Source organism: Perca fluviatilis, chromosome 12, assembly GCF_010015445.1.
Source record: "Perca fluviatilis chromosome 12, GENO_Pfluv_1.0, whole genome shotgun sequence".
Lineage (NCBI taxonomy): Eukaryota > Metazoa > Chordata > Actinopteri > Perciformes > Percidae > Perca > Perca fluviatilis.
Genome location: NC_053123.1, coordinates 5,329,661 through 5,349,984, shown reverse-complemented (window position 1 = coordinate 5,349,984; position 20,324 = coordinate 5,329,661). Strand labels below are relative to the sequence as shown.

General features: G+C 40.5%; 1 protein-coding gene across 8 annotated transcripts in view; it reads right to left on the bottom strand.

Annotated features, from left to right (window-relative positions):
- tns1b (tensin 1b) overlaps positions 1–20,324 on the bottom strand; it is a 247,597-nt gene that overhangs the window by 202,178 nt on the left and 25,095 nt on the right. The window contains exon 1 of one of the 8 annotated variants that reach the window (XM_039817477.1): positions 19,589–19,730. The exons of the other annotated variants lie outside the window; for them this stretch is intronic. Within the exon in view, the coding sequence (XP_039673411.1) occupies positions 19,589–19,603 (15 nt within the window). The 5' untranslated portion in view covers positions 19,604–19,730. Of the gene's footprint in view, positions 1–19,588; positions 19,731–20,324 lie in introns of those variants that run through there. 8 annotated transcript variants of the gene reach the window in all.

Genomic DNA, 20,324 nt, shown 5'->3' with positions numbered 1-20,324 from the left:
TGTGATGCATATCCACTGCCATTTCGCCTGACACTGGAAAATGCAATCCTGTATCATTTGGGATGTCAGAGAAGACACCTGCTATTTAGATTGTCACTCTCCTCAACATTGTTTGACATTATTTAATTTTTAACAATTCTCCAGAAATGTCCACACCTGTCCCAATTACAAGGAACAATGGCTACAAGTTTGCATACTAAATTCTTTAAGTAACAGTAATAATTACAGACACTTTATTAAATTAAATGATATTCACAGATGCTGATTATGAGAATTATGCGATTCCAATTAATGATCAGCACATGCAATATCAAAATAAGACATATTTTCCTCTCAATTTTACAATTTAAGGATAACACCTACATGCTTCTATATTTTTCTGACCATCAACAAATCCCATGACAACACCAAAATCAACAATGTGTTAAATTGTCTCACAATAGTTTCTGACTTCTCTACCCTGTGGCACACACATTTATCCCTACTTAAAAAGACATAAATCTCAAAACACGGGTCACAAATAAAAAGTTGTATCTATTAAAAAAGGCTCAGTAATATCCGAAGACAGCCGGTCACCGTAGTTTTTAGCAATTGTTACTCAACAAGACGTAATAGTGCATTTGTTGGGAACTATTTTCAGCTGTGGATTAATACACATTTGGTATGCTAGTGCGTATTTACAGCAGCAGCAGGACAGTGTATGTGGGATTGAGTCTAAATAAACTAGTGTGTGTGTTTGTGGTGAAGGAACATGTCACCAGTGTGACTCATTAATGTATTAATATTAAAATTTGTTGGAACAGAGGAATAAGATATATCAGACTTTGGACACAAAACGTGTTAGTACTTTCATTGTTGGTTTTTGCTTATATTTCTTAAAAATAGCAAAAAAATAAAATATCACCAGACTTATCCTTTAACCGTCTTGGAGACTCCTTTACCATTTTCAATCTCACCCTTGGCCTCCCACATATTTCCCCTTTTCAAAGACAGAAAGTGAAAGAAGTCCTGGAGGATCTACCTCTAGCGGTAGCAGTGGCCTCAAACAGAGTCCCGCCCCACCTCCATCTTCACCCTTTAAACCAGAGAGGGGCCGGGAAGCTAAGGCTGCTTCATTAAGTTCTCACTGCTCATCAATGACCATGTTAGCCCCATGTGTGACTCTTTATCCCCTTGTGTGGGGACTTCTTTTCTCACACACACACACACACACACACACACACACACACACACACACACACACACACACACACACACACACACACACACACATATGTAACCATTACACGTGGGCTACATGCACCTGTAAACACTCACGGACCCATAATCTTCCCACATACACAAAGATTCTCACACACAGAATTTGGGGTCCAGGCCCACTACTTCCTCACAGCATAAACACACATAATTAAACTATCAAACTCACAGTATGCTGCATATATACAAACATTCACCAATAACCACCTATTCCTCCCCCACTCTCACACACACACACACACACACACACATTCACATCTTTCTCACACACTATATAAATACACAAACACACCCACACACAGAAACATACAAACTCACTCACTCACTCACTAACTCACCCAGTGGCACAGAGGATTAAGCCCCTGGTATTTCCTGAAGGCCACCCCTACAGAGACAAATTCGCTAAAGGAGACAATGTTAGAGAGAAAACATTTGGACTTAATCCCCCACCCAACCCACACACACACACACACACACACACACACACACACACACACACACACACACACACACACACACACACACACACACCACTCCAGCTGGAATTTTGTCTAAAAAAGCAAGAACTTTGCAGAAACAATGGTTATTTTTCTACATTACTGCATAACTGTGTCTTTTTAGGGCTTCAAAAAAAAATTATTTGTATTATTGCTTGATGTATTTATTTCAATTAATCGATGGCAAGTCTTGCATTGCCAGACCTATCTCCACAGTTCTGTGGAGTTAGATCTGGCTCAACCACAGATACATTCTGTGATATAAGATAAAAAACACTCTGGGTTGTTTGCATTTCTTTAAACCAATCACAATCGTCTTGGGCGGTGCTAAGCTCCAGACGCAGCGACTATATTGGCTCTGCAATATAGTCTCGGGAAGGAACTTGTTTTGGTGGAACATTTGCACCCCGCTAAAGAAAACACCACATACAATATTAAATGAAGTTAACTGTTCACACAATACAGTAGCGTGAGCTATTTAAATTAGCTGGATACATGGTTAAACCTCGTTTGCTTTTACTAGTGTATCACCGTGTGTACTTCGTTCACAGCTATCGGTCCCAAAACGTCCCAGTTAATGAGGAAATGCCGTAAACATTTTCTTTGTAAATCTTCACAATCATTCACCAAAAGAACCAAGCAGGCCTGCCTTGTTGCACGATCCAACTTTTCTTCACAACTATTTTGCTATTTGCAGCGTGTAGCTTGCTAGCTCGAAGTTTGTTCATGGATTTTGAGAACGGCAACACACAGAGAGGGGAAGGTGAGGAACATCCGGAGCGTGGCTCCCTCACCGGATGTCAGGCAATTATCCTGGAAATGTACTTCCATTGATCAGGAATAGAAGTCTGCTAAGTGGCAGTCAAAAGTGAAAATGACAATGCTATGAAAGGAACAAAAGTAAGCAAATCTTAGCATATCAATTTACCTGCCAATTGTTGCAGCACTAGTTTGTAAAATCAAGATTGGCACTTTCGTAACGACGCATAGTATCAATATATTGTAAGATGCTAACTAGCACACTTTCACAGTTTACCTGGCAACGCAAGACATATATACTTTTAGATTAGAATCACTACTTAACGAATGCAAGATATTCATGACAACAATGAATCAAACTTTTTTTGATCACTTGAGGACAATGGAGACAAGGTGTAAATTAAATAAACTTAATACAAATTGCCAACTTGTTAGCAAACAGTTGAGTCATGTTTCTGACCACCTGGAGAATGTAAGTCCAATATTTACTCTCCGTTTAGCTGTTTTTGTCACCACCAACTCCTGAGTCTCTTCAGCTGCTAAGTGCTTCGCAATGTTCACTAGCTAACTCCTCATTTCCACAGCATGCGTAACGGCTGCAGACCGGCTCTGTTGCGTGTCCGCTGCGTGCTCCGCTGTCCGTCAGTACCCACCAGGTCCGGATTTGTTGCGGAACGGCTGCGGCCATGACTGACAGCTGAAGTCACGAGGACCCACAAGTTCTCGCAAATTCACGTAGAATAGAACCACAAAACCACAAAACCAATAGTTTCCATTCAGAGGAGTAGAGGGGAAACAGCTCTGTGCTGTGTTTTCAAGGTGTAGTGCAGGGAAATATGATCCGCCGTGAGCACTGTGTATTTTATTTTGAAAATTAACCGGATATTTATTTTGTTTCTGTGCTAGACTTCCTGTCCCACGCTATCTGCCGTGTGCTGAATTGCTGCGTAGCTCTCCGGCGTCCGGCAAAAATAGAAGCTCTGCGTATCAGCTCCGGAGGGCTTCGGACCGCCGGAGCTGGGATGCAGTCGGAACGCAGCCGTTATGCCACCAGTGGAAATGCACACATTGACTTTAATGGAAACCTAATGACTCCGCTGCCGTTTCGGAGCCGTTCCACAGCCGTTCCGCATCTGGTGGAAACCTGGTGGTTAGTTGCTAACTGTGTTTAACTGCTGTTTGTTGCAGGTAGTGTACAGTGGGATTTTAGAGTTTTTTTCGCTAAAATCAGCTGGCGCCTGCTGAACCAAGGTTGATGAGAGTTGCGAGACCGAACTAACATTATCTCTATGAACAGATATTTGCATAAGAATGCAGAATATGTAGGTAAAGAGACATGACTTTGGTATCAGAAGCATTCTGGTTTCCATTTGTGGTCCGAGTAGTATTGACCAATCCCGTTTTGGTTTGCTTGCATGCAGGTCAACAGTCCGTGTGGAGAAGAAAAGAGAAATAACGCATTGGCCAAAATGCATTTCAGAACCTGTCGGCTGTTGGCTGTTGCCCCCAGAGGCTAAGGCCACATTTCCGTGCAAACAAGTGTTTTTAGCTCCAGTAGAAGAACTAATCTCCATTTAAAATAACACGCCCAAACCTCATAACTGATCAACATTCTTGTGTACTGGGCATGCGCGGGCGGGGGTAAACAGGAGGCAGCATGTATACTCCGCCCGTTGCTAGTAGTTGCCATGGTAACGTTAGTAGCTAGTAGTCATCAGATAACGAGACGTCATGACTGATAAGACCCAATCAGGCAGACAAACGTTGGCATCAGCCAGCCCGGTCTCATGGCAGTTCGTGATATGGTCACGTTATTTAATCTATTAAGTCGTGGACAGGACACGATAATGTAGTTTTTTTCATGTGGTGATTCCGAATTTTAAAGCAATGTATTTTAATGGGAAGCATATTTCATGATCACAGAACGATGACGGTAGCGAGTAGTATTGATAAGGCGAGGCTGGTCGGGGTGGTGGATGGGTCAAACAACACAGGACTTTCACCCCCGGAGACAGGGGATCGTGTCCCGCGTGTTGCAGTTCCTTTCCTCGTTATTCTCTTCCTAACCACAACCGACCCGCTGTTGTTGTTCCGTTTCATTTCCCCGTTGTTGTGTGCCCCTGTGCCCGGGGATCGCGTCCCGCAAGTGGCGGCCCGTCCCGTTGTTGTGGCCGGCATGTGGCGTTTCGTTTCCCCGTTGTTGTGTGCCCCTGCGCCTGGGGATGCGCCCCGGGATCGCGTCCCACATGTGGCAGTCCGTCCTGTTGTTGTGGCCGGCGTGTGGCGCCTCATGTGTTCAAATGTCTCAGGTTCAGGGGCCCTGAAACGCCAGAGCAGTGTGAATGCAAGGTGTAAACATTGGAAACGAGATTTGCTTTTAAACCAAAACGTAGCAATGTAAATGTAGCCTAAATCATCGTCGGACCGATAGCCGATGGATTCCGAAATGGGAACTAACATAGCAAAGTTGCGGGCCGAAAAACCAAAACAATGAGTTAAAATATTCTAAACTGCTCTGTTTATCTGAGGGGAACAGCAGTGGATGATAATTCTCTGTTGGTTCATCACTACAAGTGACCGCTTTCGACAAAATATTGATTAAAGCAGCTTACATTTTCTTCTAATTTGATTAAATGAATTATAATAATAATTCATTTAGATCTTAAAGTGTATCTAACTGCTTGAGGCTATTTTGGAACATGACACAATGTCACTGAATGACATTGCACTTGAGTGTTGTCCAGCAGGGCTTAGTTGTACTAAAATGACATCTAAGCCATCACAACATGGCACACCATGTTCTAGTCTTGCATGAAGTCATCTCCAATTCCCTGTCAGCACACTCTAGTGTGACAGACATCATTTATTTCTGATGAACAAAATATCTTCTAAATATAACATCCGGATTTACAGCACAGTCTGTAAAAATACTATGTCACTAAGTAAAAGTCCTGCATTGAAAATGTTACTTAAGTACAAGTATGTAAGTATCATCAGGAACATGTATTTAAAGTATTAAAGTAAAAGTACTCAATCCAGAAAAATCCTCACGTTTTAGAAACTGGAAATGAGTTTTGTCAATCAGAGTGTTTAATCGGCTAATCATTTCAGCTCTACTTGTAGGCCTATGTATTGTTGGATAGTTTATATTAAATCATCGTGTTTATAAATTACGTGTTTTGTGTGCAAAAATCTTAATTTGTAAAGCTGTCAGATGAATGCAGTGGAGTAAAAAGTACAATATTTCTCTCTGAAATGTAGCGGAGTAGAAGTAGAAAGTGGCATGAAAAAAAAAGACTCAAGTAGAGTACAAGTACCTCAACATTTGTACGTAAGTACAGTACCTGAGTAAATGTACTTAGTTACATTCCGCCACTGTCCAAGAGTCATTTTTGTTACAATACTGTTGACTATACAGTATTTCTCCCTAAAGACCATGCAGTTACAGCAAACCAAGTGCAGCCGCAGCACCCACTGGTGGTCACTGAACAAACTGCCTCCACATTTATAATAAGATACTTTTTCAGTTATTAAATATAGGAGGGATTGCAGAGATACTGGGGGGGAGGGAGTGTGCATCAGGCTGAGGGAAGTTGTAATGTAGTGAACTGAGGGTGGGCTTATTTCCAAGGCTAATCAGATCACTTGTGGGATTTGTTTTAGTACCGCTTTAACCTTGACCATTTCGGTCTTCTTTTGTAAACCAGAGCCGAGAGCGGCCAGCGGGGTACTCACACAATTAGAAAGATTAACCAGTGTCAGGTCGCTGTCTTTGAACCAAGAAAAGATGGGAAAACAGCAGATGGATCAAAGCTGTGCACCCTGTTACAATGGATTAAATATATTTTTTTTTTTAAAGGTTTCAGCAGACAAAAAAGAAATACGAAGCAAGCGAGGAAGTTTATCAGACACAGAAGGTAAAGAGAAAAAAAAAAAACGTAAAGAGATAAACTAGGGTCTGACAAGCAGATAGAAAGACGAGAGAGTGAATGTGTAAACAGAGGGGTGTGTTCTCTCATCTTGGCTGACGTCCTAGAACCTGCGAGATGAAGTGGGAGTTCACTTGTTGACAGACAGAGGAAGAAAACACTCCAGCAGCCCCCCAACACACACAGACATGCACACACCCTTTCCCACCCCCGTGACTCCCATCTGTTGAAAACAATAAAGACCCCGGGCCCTCCCTTTGCCGAACACTCACATGTGTGTGCACGTTTTTCTCTGTTGTCTCTGCTGAGGAAGGGCTGTCCAGTACACACTGACCCATGAACACAACAATACTCCTACAGTACATGGTGTGAAGCTTACTCTTTGAAGAATTAGGAGTAAACATGAAAGGGAACATTTCTGGGATCTTTCCCAATTTGGAGACATCTTTGGTGTAAGGGGGTTTCAGGAGGGGTTTCACTAACTTCACTACACTTCCCAGAGATCACCTGTCACTATAGGCTCTTTCTTTCCTAAAGTTCCTCATTTTGAAGTTTCACTCTGCAGACCAGCCTTTTTCTATACATGTAAACCACATTGGATACTCACTTTTTCTTCAATCTGCTTTTGCAAACTTTCTGTGCAGCAAGAAAAGAACTACCAAACGCCACGTACATAAAACGACAGAGGCTAAATAGTACAGATATGTGAATAAATAACAATAGTAAAATAAAAAAAGGTGTTGGTTGTATTGCCTGCTATAAAAGCTCTTATAAACCCACTGTACACTACCTGCCCAGCACCAAACAGCAGACAGACACAGTTAGAGCCTAGCTGGTGAACACATGTAGTGTTTTGGAGCATTTAGCAGCCAGATGTTTCTGTCAGGAGTTCATGGAGACCATAACCACAGCTAAAAAAAAGAGTGTCAGGTGGCCAGAAACATGACTCCAAATTAATTCTAATGTGGCTCCATATTAATCTGACGCGCCAGCTGGTTTGTTACACAGAAGCATCTGAGAAGCAGTCATTGGAAACTGTTTGGAAAAGGGCAGGCACTCACAATTACCTAGCAGGTGATTGGATGAACCATCTGTCTATCAAAGTCTTGCTGAAGCCAGTCTGCAGAAGAGCAAAAACATCTTTTCCTTGGAGAAAAGCCTTTAGTGGCGCTCTTTGCTCTTCTTTCAATGAAGAAATACCCTAAACCACACCTGTAGCTGCCAGTAGCCCCTCACAGGACTCTGATTGGTCCGGACCAGAGTGGCACGGACACAAACGCATTACCTGAAGCCTGACAAGATGGATCTTTTTTTAATCTCATGATCTTGCTCCATATATGATGGATATGTAAATAGATAAGTGTTACTGTGTTGAGTGTGTTGCTAACAAGTTTTCCATTAGAGCTGCAACAATTTGTGGACTAATCAATTAGTCGATTGACAAAAAGTCTATCTGCAACATTTTGATGATTGAATAATCGTTAAAATCCAAACACACTCTCATTTAAGCTTATCAAATGTAAAAAAAAAATTGCTGCTTCTCCTTGTCTTAATATTTGGGGGGTTTGGTCTGGTGGTGTTGGACAAAACAAAACATTTGATGACTTTGATAAATTTTGGCTCTTGGAAATTGTGCTTTTTAACTGTTTTCTGATTTTGGTAGAGATATGTTATATAGACAAAATGATTAATCAAGAATTATCTGAAGATCAATCAAATATGATAATCGTTAGTTACTGCCCCATTTGCCACACCAACTTTAAAAGGCGATAATATGTCAATGCTGAACCAGCTTGATTACGTTGCCCCCAAGTGGCCAAAGAAAATCTGTTAATGCAGGTTTTAGAATAGAATACATCGGTCAATCTACACAATTTCACTTGGCTGGCAAATGTAGGATTAATGTGTAAGTGTATCATTCCCAAGGAAAGTATAATTTGAGTCACCTGGCGTTTCTGTTGCGTGTCAGCTGCATGGCGCCTGCGTGGATTTTTCTATGTCTTTACACACCAGAAACAGCAGCTGCTACCCTTGTCTGTACACATGTGTGTTTCCCATAAATTTACTGCACTCAAGCAGTAGTATACTTCATGTTAAACATAAATATATAATGATTTGATTACAGCAAAGACAATGTCGGCAGTATTGACGGCAAAATAGGCTACAGAATATTTCGTTCTGTATTGACAGGTGCAATATTTGAAAATCTATTATTTTTTTTTATTACATTTATATCTGCATTTATGTCAAAACCTCGAGACTTTCAAACATCAACATGTCATTTATTAATATGTATTTGTGTCAAAATGACATATAAACATCTTTTCCTATTCTATTTTGCCTGGAAACGCTTCCAACTCGCTTGCGTGTCACGTGAAAAATAAGCATCGGTTCTATTTCTAGCATGCACGCGTTTTCGGTGCGGCTCGGGCCACGGGTGAGACGTGTGTCTCGCAGGCAGTTTGCAAGCTCTAACCTGTTAACATGGGAGCCGAAATAAAAACGGACATGCCACGCAGCTGACGCGCTCACGCGATGCATCCAGTCTGTCACCGGCCTAAGGGCAGCTGCAGGTAAAGTGCTTATTTGCCCCTGTTGAACGCCACCTCATGGCACAGAGACCATCAAAGTGCCAGCAGAGGAAGATGCACAACCCCAGGAGAAAGAGCCGCATGCTAAACACCTTCAATGTGTCTGTAGCCAGACAGCCATGGACCAATAACACTTTCTGCTTTAATTAGGGATGAGCTCGGTGTGTGTAGATGAGTACTTTGTGCAGATCAAGGTGTGGTGTGTCTGTGAGGGTGTGTGTACTAAAACACTGAGCAGTGGCATTTGCAAGATTAATGGCTCTGTTCGACAGCACAGACCTACTATCAGGAAAAGTGCCCAAGTCAAACTGGCAATATCCTGGTCTGTGTGTGTGTGTGTGTGTGTGTGTGTGTGTGTGTGTGTGTGTGTGTGTGTGTGTGTGTGTGTGTGTGTGTGTGTGTGTGTGTGTGTAATAAAGTGCTTATCTCTCCTGCCTGTCTCATCCTCTGTGCTCACAGCAGGCCTATCACTAGCTGGACGCCATATAAATATAAATTTTGTTTCCATTGTCATTTGGCAACTGCAGATGGAAATGTTGGGACATTTGGTGACTGAGTCATGCAAAACATCATAATCCTAACGTTTCATACATATCCCAACGAGGCTATTACTCATAAGGTGAATTAGGTTGTTTTCTTTTGATGATCACACTGAATGTCACGAGTATGCTACGGAGATTAATTGAAATCATATCTAAATCTTAACTTTTTTGCAACATAAAGACTCTGCATATCAACGGTGTGAGAAAACCAATGAATGAATAAATGTATTTTATAGTCTACAAAGAGACGTGTAATGTAATAATAATAATACATTTTATTTAAACATCGCTTTTCATTTTACTCAGACACTTTACAATAAAACCAGTACATTAAAGGACAAATCCGGCGCAAAATGAACCTAGGGGTTAATAGCACATGTGTACCGCGTCGACCGTTCTCTGGGATATGTTTTCATGCTAATCCAATGTGACCAGTTTTATCACAAACCGCTAATTAGCTCATAATGCTAGTCGTCGGGGTACGGCTAAAGTAAAAAGAAATCGCTATTTCTATACCACTAACAAGGCTCAAAATAGCACCACACTTCCAGTCGAACGACAAATGCTGTGCAACATGAGCTTAACTGCATGTACGTTGCACGGCGTTCGGCTGGTCGTGACTGTTTCCCCAAGATGGCGCCCGCCTGTATACGTGAAAAGTACTGTCTTTCTAAACTATCTTTTTAATAAACTGTCTGTACACTTACAAAGTTCTCAATGCTTGTGTTTACATGTAGGAACCCTCATTATGCTACCGTGGAAGTGTGGTGCTATTTTGAGCCTTGTTAGTGGTATAGAAATAGCGGTTTCTTTTTACTTTATCCGTGCCCTGACAGCTAGCGTTATAAGATAATTAGCGGTTTGTGATAAAACTGGTCACATTGGATTAGCATGAAAACATATCCCAGAGAACGGTCGACGCGGTACACATGTGTTATTAGGGCTGGGTACCGAACGTCGATACTTTTATGGCACCGAAAAAAGCTTATCTGTCCTCTCTGCATATTGACACAGAGCGGAGCTCCGACCGACACACACACACACACACACACACGGAGAGGTGCGGACGGAGTAAACTGTCTGCAGTTTTGTTGAAGTCACAGAGAGTCACGGTTGGTTTCAAGTGTGGTTACAGTTTTTCAAAACTTCACGCAGACAGCGTTTGCTGCGATATGATATTAATGGCGAGCCGAAAGCGGTCGCGGTGCTGTTGACGTTACACTTCCTCTTAGACAAGCAGCCAGAACGGTGGTTTCTCTGCCCTGATGACTGACTGACAGGCTGAGCTTGCTAGGCAAGGCACTTTTAATAATGTTACTCTGAGTGAGCAGTTTTAACAGAATTTTCTAATTTTGATAACTGTTTTGATTCACAATTAAGGTAAAAAATAAAAGCTTTGTGTTTAATGTATTTTTGTTGATGTTGAAATGGATTTTAAAACATATGGTTTCGAAAAAAGTATCGTTAGGAACCGGCATCGAAACTGAGGTATCGAAATTGTTACCGGATCGAAAGATTTTGAACGATATCCAGCCCTATGTGTTATTAACCCCTAGGTTCATTTTGCGCCGGATTTGTCCTTTAAGCACATTAAAAACAAGTGAAGCAATAAAACCAGTATGCCAATTAACCATTGAAATGCTCCTCTGAGTCTAGAGCCAAGCTAGCAGCTCTGTGAGGCGGTGTTTAGGCACAGTGGTGCTTTGAGCTAAATGCTATCATCAGCATGCTAACATGCTCATAATGACGATGTTAACATGCCGATGTTTAGCAGGTATAATGTTAACTGCAGAAACCAGTTTAACATTTGCTAATAAGCACAAAATGCAAATTACAGCTGAGGCTCTTGTGAATCTTACAATTGTAAATCATACCTGATACGGTTTAATGTGACAAAAATTCTAAAATTGATTGTTTGATGTCATTGGTTTATAATACCTGCAAAGTAGTGGACATAACGAATTTTTTACCCGATGACGGCGGTAGAGGAAACGTTAAGGGAACACAAAAGGTATTACAATTCATCCTGAGGTGGATACAAATGTCTGTACTAAATTTGATTGCAATCCATCCACTAGTTGTCGAGACATTTCAGTCAAAATGTCAGGGTGGCGCAAGAGAAAAAGTCAGGGCAATAGGAGTCGTCCTCTGGGAACTATGAATGTCTGTACAATATTTCCTGGCAATCCATTTAACACTTTTTGAGATATTTAAGTCTGGACTAAAGCGGTGGACTGACCAACCAACCGCCAGACAATCCAGCCGACCAAACGGCATTGCCATCTCTAGAACTAGTTTGTCTCAATCAACCCAGAGTTAATGCAGCTCTGTTCCAAGCGAGAGGCAGCATGTGGTTTTCTCTATTACAAACAGGAAAATCTGGCAGCCATGAAAGCTAAGTTCAACATGCAGGTGCATTCATCTTAAATAGAAAAAACACTTATGCTATTCCAAAAAAGCTTAATTCAAATAGCATCTAAAATATGAACTGTACCTTGTTTTTACTTTGCCTTTGTTTCCAAAACGGGAAGATGCAGTAGAAGAACAATTTTGCCCAACTGAAGACTGCGGCAAGACACCAGTCTAGTCCGCCCATTCTCTCCTGAAAACCTCCTCACGTCCTCTACTGTGTAACAGCTGCCGCTCCTCGTCTCCCCTCCCTCTCTAGCTTGTCCTTCAAAACCACTGTCCAAAGGTATGAGACCCTAGTAGTTAGTCTTGGAGAGAATCCTGGGATGGTTGCAGATCTGATCCAAGATCAGGTCGATCTTTCTTCAGTTTCAGTGACTAGAAGTTCACTTAAAGTGTGGTTGAGGTCTTTTCCAACTAAATGCACCTTTCCCTCTCTTGCCTAGCATCCCTACAGCATCCCTCCATCCTCCATCCTGTCCCCTCTTTCTCTGGATGCTGCAGCTTCTTCCATTCAAAGCACGAGGAGGAAAAAAGATTAGGAGAGGGGAAGGCAGAAGTGGGCGGAGGTGGGGTGGGTCGGGTAGAGCCGTCTGTTAAAGAAGAAGGCACTTATAGTGATGGGAAAAGGAGGGGGGGGTCTTCAATTTAATGTAGAAAGGGGGGCTTGGAGGAAGTCTTGGGGCAGTGAAAGAACAAGTATAGGCTGTCTTGAGTGGAGTAACAGTTAATTCCCAGGAAATAAAATCAGGCTGTAAATTTAAATTATGATGCAGGCATTCTTCATCTTATGTTATGATTATTGCTCATTTTATGTCAAAGGCTCAGAAGAAAAGATATCCAGAAGAGAGTCGATGTGAGTGGATGTATGAATGTACACTATATGACAGAACAAGAGATGGAAATTAAAAAGATGAACGTGTGTGTTGGGCAGGTAAGTGTTCCCAGCGGAGTGTGCTGGTGCATTTGTAGCGGTCAGGGGGGCCCTAATGAAGATTGGCAGTCCCACACCAATCATAAATGGGCCATGGAGCCTCTGAGCCTGTATGCATTCTCAGTAATTAATATAAAGACTGAGGGCAGCATCAGTGACTCAAGCCAGCAATGGAACTGCATGTTTACTTTCCCTTATTAGATAAAGTGCAGGGCACATGAAATGTATTGTTCCAACAACATGGAAAACACTATAGAGAACAAATAATGCATAAAAGAGCTAGAATTAAAACACTTGATACCTCCGTCCCAAAAACACAAACTGAAACTATGAACTTATTAAAAGTCTCCATGTTCTGGCAAATTTCACATCAGCCGAATAGCCTTATAAAACAATACATAATAACCTTGTTCCAGATCATATAGCTACACAGCAAGATCCCTTTGTTTCCTTTTGGGGAAATGTGACTTTTTGGTAAAAATACTGCAAGGATAGGCCTTCTGCCCTATTTGGGTATATTCTAAGCTGCTTCCTGTTTAAAAAAAAAATGTTAGCCTTTTCAAGATCCACATCCAAAAATCCTATCAAGGTGTTTAGAATAAAACAGTTATCCTGTAATGTTTAAACTGCTCATCCAAATCTGTACAACTCCTGTTCCACAGAGGGAAGAAACATTTATTTTTGTGCACACCAATTACATTTCTTGCTCTAAAATTATTTATTTGTGCATCCTGTGCTCATATACCACTGTGTTGCCTTTGATTGATGCATTGCAAGATGTCAGGCCATGGGAAATGACAACCCTTGAACACAATGTTTAACATCTTAATCTTAATTAAGAAATTCAAAAGTACAAATTAGCAGTTAAAAGTCGAATTACTGATACACATCGATTAGTTTTTAATAAAAACGTGGTATTTCACCCAGATGGGCATGGTTTTGCAGGACGTAGCAGTGCGTGCTTAAGTGAGCTCCGTGATGTCCCAGCCCGTGCTCTGAATACACGTTCATGAATTTATAATATTAATAGTTATTTTAGCACTATTTAGTTGTACATGTTTTCCAGTATAACATTATGATGGTAGATTTGAGAATGTATTAGCAGTCAGTAAGTCATTTAAAATCTGCAGGGAAGTTTAATCGTGGTTGCAGCTGTGCCAGCAATACAAGGGGCAAGTAAATTGATCATTGATAATTGGTAAATTGATATTCACTAAGAAATCATCTGTTTGAAGTTACAGTGAGGCATGAAGTCTTCCGTAGGTTTAATCTTGGGGTTAAGGCCAGGTTAGGTTAATAAATAAGAAAGTGACGAGACCAATGTGAGCCGATGAGAACGTGCATCAGGCACACAACACGCAGGATGTAAGGCACTACACTCGGGTGAAATTTCAAGTTTTTAGGAAGTCCTTTAAGTTAACACAGTTTGTTCAAGAATACGTACAGTGTTTGTAGCACAGACTCCGGTCTCACAACTGTCTGCTAACAATGGACAGCCCTTATGCGACCAGGCCCTAACCAACAGTATCATCTGTATGGCATTTACCAAGTCATGGTCAGCTATAGAGCAGTTAGCCAATATTATGTGCGTAGCCCGCAGACACTTTGGTGAAGGTGAAGTAACGCAATCAGGTTTCGGCATAGCATAACCAATCTCCTGAAGTACTGTTAAAGAAGATTACACAATACTGGCAAAGGGATAGAGAAGCAGGAGCGAATACAACATCATGCGCACTTCCTGCCTCTCTGCAGCACAAACAATGGGCTGGTTTCAAGTCTTGATCTGGCAACGTCAGGTCTGTTGTCCGTTCTAGGAAACCAGACAAGAGGTTAGGGGGTTAAGGGGTCATTGTTCCTGAGAGAATACAAGGGGAAGTGGCCGGTCATGGTTTTAATGGGGGGCTGGCAGAGATGTTTTGGTCACAGCTGGTGGTATTCATTCATCAATTTAATTTGATATTACCCATCAATAAGATGCAGTGTAATACTAAAAGCACTAGGGCTGCACAATGAGGAAAATATGCGATATGCGATAATGTTGTTGAATATTGCGATAACGATATTACTCGCTTGCTTTCAGTATTCTTCTAAAATCCAACAAATTGCTTGTTTAATTTAAAACAAATAAAAGGAATTTATTTCCAACATTCTTTTATGGGCAAATTGTTAAAACATTATATTGAATATAAAAGGCAACACAAAAAAAAAGTGACAGTTACATTTTAAAGTACAGTTTTCTACTCATTCTGTCTTTCAACTAACACAAAAAATCTGTTTTGTGTCTATCGCAATATGTTGCAGCCTTTCGCAATGTGTATATTTCGCAAAAAAACAATATATTTTGCAGCCCTAAAAAGCACCAATAAAGAAAAAAATGTTTTTACTGCTGTCTAGGCTACTGTTATCTCTACCCAAGAGTTATATTAAAGTGTAACACTCACCAAAATGCAACCGAGGGTCTTATTGTGAATGTACCCGAGTCAAACTTTAGTTTAAAAGCATATTTAGAACAGAAGCGCCACTTTTAAGATTTATCATATTTTCGTTTTTTGGTCAAATGGCCTTTTGAATGCAAGGGGCACTTTTATGCTAGCCTCAACATCGCTATTTTTAAAACACTAAGAAGGCTCGACACAACATGAAACTATGCTCCAAGTATCACCAGGGGCTCTACACCTTAACGAAAACATTGAAAACATTGTTTGTGTACCCAGAGTTTACTAAAAATAAAGGTTTTGAACAACTCACCGTAGCTCTTGTTGTTTCCGGCTTCTACCACCTCGGCAGTCAAAACGAGTCGATATTAATGGACACCATAGGAGGAAATGTCATTCTTATTTGAGGCTCCTTTTTCAACTACAAGGTCAATATTGTTTTTCACTAACGACAAAACAACGAATTATCCGTGCATTTACATGGAACTAAGCTTTCCGTCTTTACTCTCCTCCCTTTTTTACGTTGCATTCGGAAATCGACTGTTTTCGACTGATAAAATGGCTGTGGCCGGAAACAACAAGAGCTAGGGTGAGTTGTTCAAAACCTTTCTTTTTAGTAAACTCTGGATACACAAACAATGTTGTCAATGTTTTCGTTAAGGTGTAGAGCCCCTGGTGATACTTGGAGCAAAGTCTCATGTTGTGTCGAGCTTTCTTAGGGTTTTAAAAATAGCTATTTTGAGGCTAGCAAAAAGTGCCCCTAGCACTCCCATTCAAAAGACCATTTGACCGAAAAACAAAAACATGGTTAATCTTAAAAGTGGCGCTTCCATCCTAAATATGCTTTTAAACGAAAGTTTGACTCGGGTACATTCACAAAAACACCCTAGGTTGCATTTAGGCGAGAGTTATGCTTTAATATTGTAAAAAAGGTCTCTTTGGATTATTAAGTCAACATTTAAAATACCACACTGATTGAGTTAGTATTTAACACCCAGTGCCAGTTATTAGCCAAAGCCTCCTCTTCAGACTCACTTTGTGAAGACACAGTGCTACACTGCAGCTCACTGCACACACTGTGATTAAACTGTGTGCTAAGCTCTCACCTTCTCCCATATTTCAGATGTACTTCAGCTGTCAATGACATCATGCAGCAGTCAGTTTACACCCTGTATGCACATGGCTGCTGTAAAACACTATTGTTCCCATAATATGAATTGACATCCATATCCAGATTCTGCTGCAAAAGCAGAACAAATTTAATGTTATATATGTATTTAATATGTATAAGTTAACCAATAGGTCCGGTTTGTTTAAATTTTGCATTTCATGTTATTGCCCCCAACAAAGTGGCTGTGATTAATCCAGTCATTATCTACTGCCCCTCCCACTATTGATCCAAGGCGTAAATTTTTTGGATTGAGAGCTTGGCGAAAATGTAAGCACATGGCAGAAAGCCATGGGGAATTAAGTGAAAGCTAATTTCATCTTCGAACATAGCAAAGAGACGTTGCTCTATCTTAAGTCGACAGATAGAAACAGCTTTGGAAAATTGGCAATCTTGGGAAATTTAAATTTGGATTGGTGACGAAAAGGAGTGCACAATAAAATATCCCGTTTTAAGAAAAGCGATAATCCCGGCTATTAACCCAAAGCCTCTTTAGACAGAAGGAGGCACAAAGAACTACGAAGCTCCCCAGGCGGAGGTTCATAGCTCAGTGACTGCATGCAACCCTAACCTTTAACAATGCTGTCTGGTGAGAAATGATAAAGAATATTTAGAATCTGATGCCATGCAATGTTTAAAATTTGTAAATCTGAATTGTTTTTCCAGTAAAAAAATGTTGTGAATTACTGAGACCCCAAGATATACAGTACATTATATTAAATAAAATACTTTATATTAACAATGAATCTGATTGGGAAATCTGAGATTTTCCCATATTTTGGGTAGTGAAAATGGCCTCAGTGGAACCAATAAATCAGAAAAAAAAGATTCCCTGACAGCTTTATCCATGTTAGGGGGGGGGTATATTATAAATTCCAAAGGGTATGGGTGAGCTATTTAACCTTTAATTACCATCTACAGAAGTGCCCGCCTAACACAAAGTACCCACAGTGACCATTTCACCTTTCAAGCAGCAATTATCAACCGGCCTCAAACACCAAAGGCCTCTAAGCAGTCATCAGCTGCCTCATGAAAGCCCAGACAGGGCAGACATGAACAGGATGTAGGCCAAGGTGATGAAAAGGTATGAAGGCCCAGTGTAGGGCCGGCTCTGTCTTTCTTCACTTAGTTAAAAAAAAACAAGAAAAACTGCAGAACCACCCATCAAGTATACAAGTACATGTAGACTGTATATTCATAAAGCTTCAAAATATTTGAACATGTGTGTGCTTCATGTAAATGTCCCTTTTAATGTAGTCATAAAGCAAGTGAAAGTCATAAAGGAGACACTGAAAAAAGGTTCAATGAAGGCTAATTAAAGAAGGCTCTGTTTTCACATAACAGACAACCAGCTGAGGCTGACCATTGCATAAGAGTCAATGACAGACGAGCGGACAGCCCCTTGTAAAACAGTCATCAGTGTGAAAGTTATTGCGTTCTGCGCAGCTGTAAAGTAATAAGCTGTCCGGACACCTTCAAGAGTGACACTTCCACATCAGAGGACAGGACAAAAGAGAGACAGAGAGAGGGACATCTCACGGCAAATGGAGAACGCCTCTGTCTCTGAGGTCAAAACGGAGTCAACTATGCAAGTGTTCATGCCATAAAATATTTATTTTATCAGTTTGAGACACAGATGACAGCTTTTATTAAAAGGTGGCATACAAAGCATTTCATATCCATTAATCCATTAAGACACTGCACCGCCTTCCCGAAAGGACAAATCAAAAAGATAAAAAAATAAAATAAACTCTTAAAAACAGCCTATAAACGGTCTTAGATCATCCCGTTTGGGACTTTGGTACACAGCACCATAGCTAGATGGGTAAAAAAGATGACTGCAATGTACCACTTAAATTGCAGCCACCCCATTAAAAAGGAGTATTTTCACATTATCCTATTGACAATGTCCATGCTTGTCTTCCAGGTTTGGTTTCCCAACAAAGCCTGAATGCAACACTTTTCAGCCAATGGTTCCCAAGATTGATAAAAGAATTAAAACAATGGGTGTCATGCAAGAACCACAAATAGATTCGCTCTTAAATGGCACATAAGAGTGATTCAAGAGAATTTTCTCGTTCGGTCTTTACTTGAATTGCCTCCTCCGTATGTATGGAATTCATGAATTGTCTGGAACAGTCATACAAGTCATGTAGAGACTCACTCTGTCTTTTTTCACTGGGCGAAAACACACTTGCTCGACTCAGGAATCACAATACTTTAATGTAATTATTATATAGAGTTTAAATATGATATTGATGTACCAAAAATAATATATATAAAAATCTTTAGCAGCACACTCATTTTAGCCCGCATTGAAGTTACTTTCAGTGACCAGCAGCACAATATATCAGCTAGTTAATTAACATACATTCTGAAAGAAACTCCCTGTGAAAATCATTCTACAACTGCAAATAAACCGTGTTTTTGTAGGTCAACAAGACAAGTGATGACTCTTCTCTAGACAAATGATCTAGATGATCACATCACATCAATATGAGGATAATCATATATCAATATCTTAAGCTACTTTGCTTACTAGTCTTGCATTGGAGCCTCAAGTGTTCTGAGCAAGTAGGTCTTGAAAAGAAACATGTAATTAACATGTAACGCTGCCGCTCAAAACTCAATTGTTTCTGCCTTCTCAGCCAACAAAAAGTCATAACTGATCTTTGAACTGTATTATTTAGAACTTTAATGACTTGCAAATGTTGAAAGCTAAACATATTCAGCTTCAATAAGGGTTTGGAAAAGGCTTCAGATTCAATAAGTGGATTCAGATTTGATCAAATGTTACACCTCAAACCATATCTACAACTTGGTTATCATAGCTTATTTGCATGAATGGAGAACAGCTGCTGCCAAAAAAAAGTAGGAAATCAATCTCAAACCCTTTGTTGTCATTGGAAAGTGGTTGGAAGTAACATTAAATGTAGTAAGTTTAAGTAAAGGTGCGCTTAACAACCTAAAACAAGCAAAACCAGCAGCAAAGTCCGTTGATTGAGTCCAAAACATTTGGTTCCCTGACCACCCACAGCTGAGAATGACATGTTGCAACAGCACTCACCAGCCACAGGGACATCGCAGAGTTTTCTTTGAAGACACCTGGGGCAGTAATTCCTTTTCACAGATCCACAGCTTTCTTCAACACTGAACCAGCTTTTGTGGGATTAACAAGACTATGTTATTGTCCCTCAAAGTTGGATGCTCTGGCAGAAAAAGAGCCCAACAGTCTGGCCCTTATCCTGACATACTTCCTGAGCTGCATTGTTAGCAAGGGGAGAGGAAACACACACACACACACACACACAACGGAAAGCCAGTGTCAGGAGATCATTACATGGAAAGTGAGAATACCAGGAGCTGTTTTTTGCGCTCTGAGATTTTTTTGTTTCTTGTACTTTTACCAAGGTCAGTGTGAATGCCATAAACACGGTGGGCTCGATGTTTATGACAATCAGATTGGCTTGATGTTTCCAGGTTTCAAATCAAGTGATTGACAGAAACTGTAAATTTCGTAATAGGGATCGACCGATACTGTTTTTTCAAGGCCAATACCAATAACGATTATTTGTAGTTAATGAAACCGATAACAGATATTTGGAACCGATATGCATTTACAGTGAAAATGAAAATCTTTAAGTCAAAATTAAGATTTTGGAATGTTACAAACTCCAACACAACACTTTGTTTAAATGCTTTAAGCAGTTATTTAACAGTTAGAATTTTTTAAGTTTAAAAAAAAAACTTTTTGCACGTGGGCAGAAGAACGCAACAACAAGCTGAAGATCACACAGCCTGAC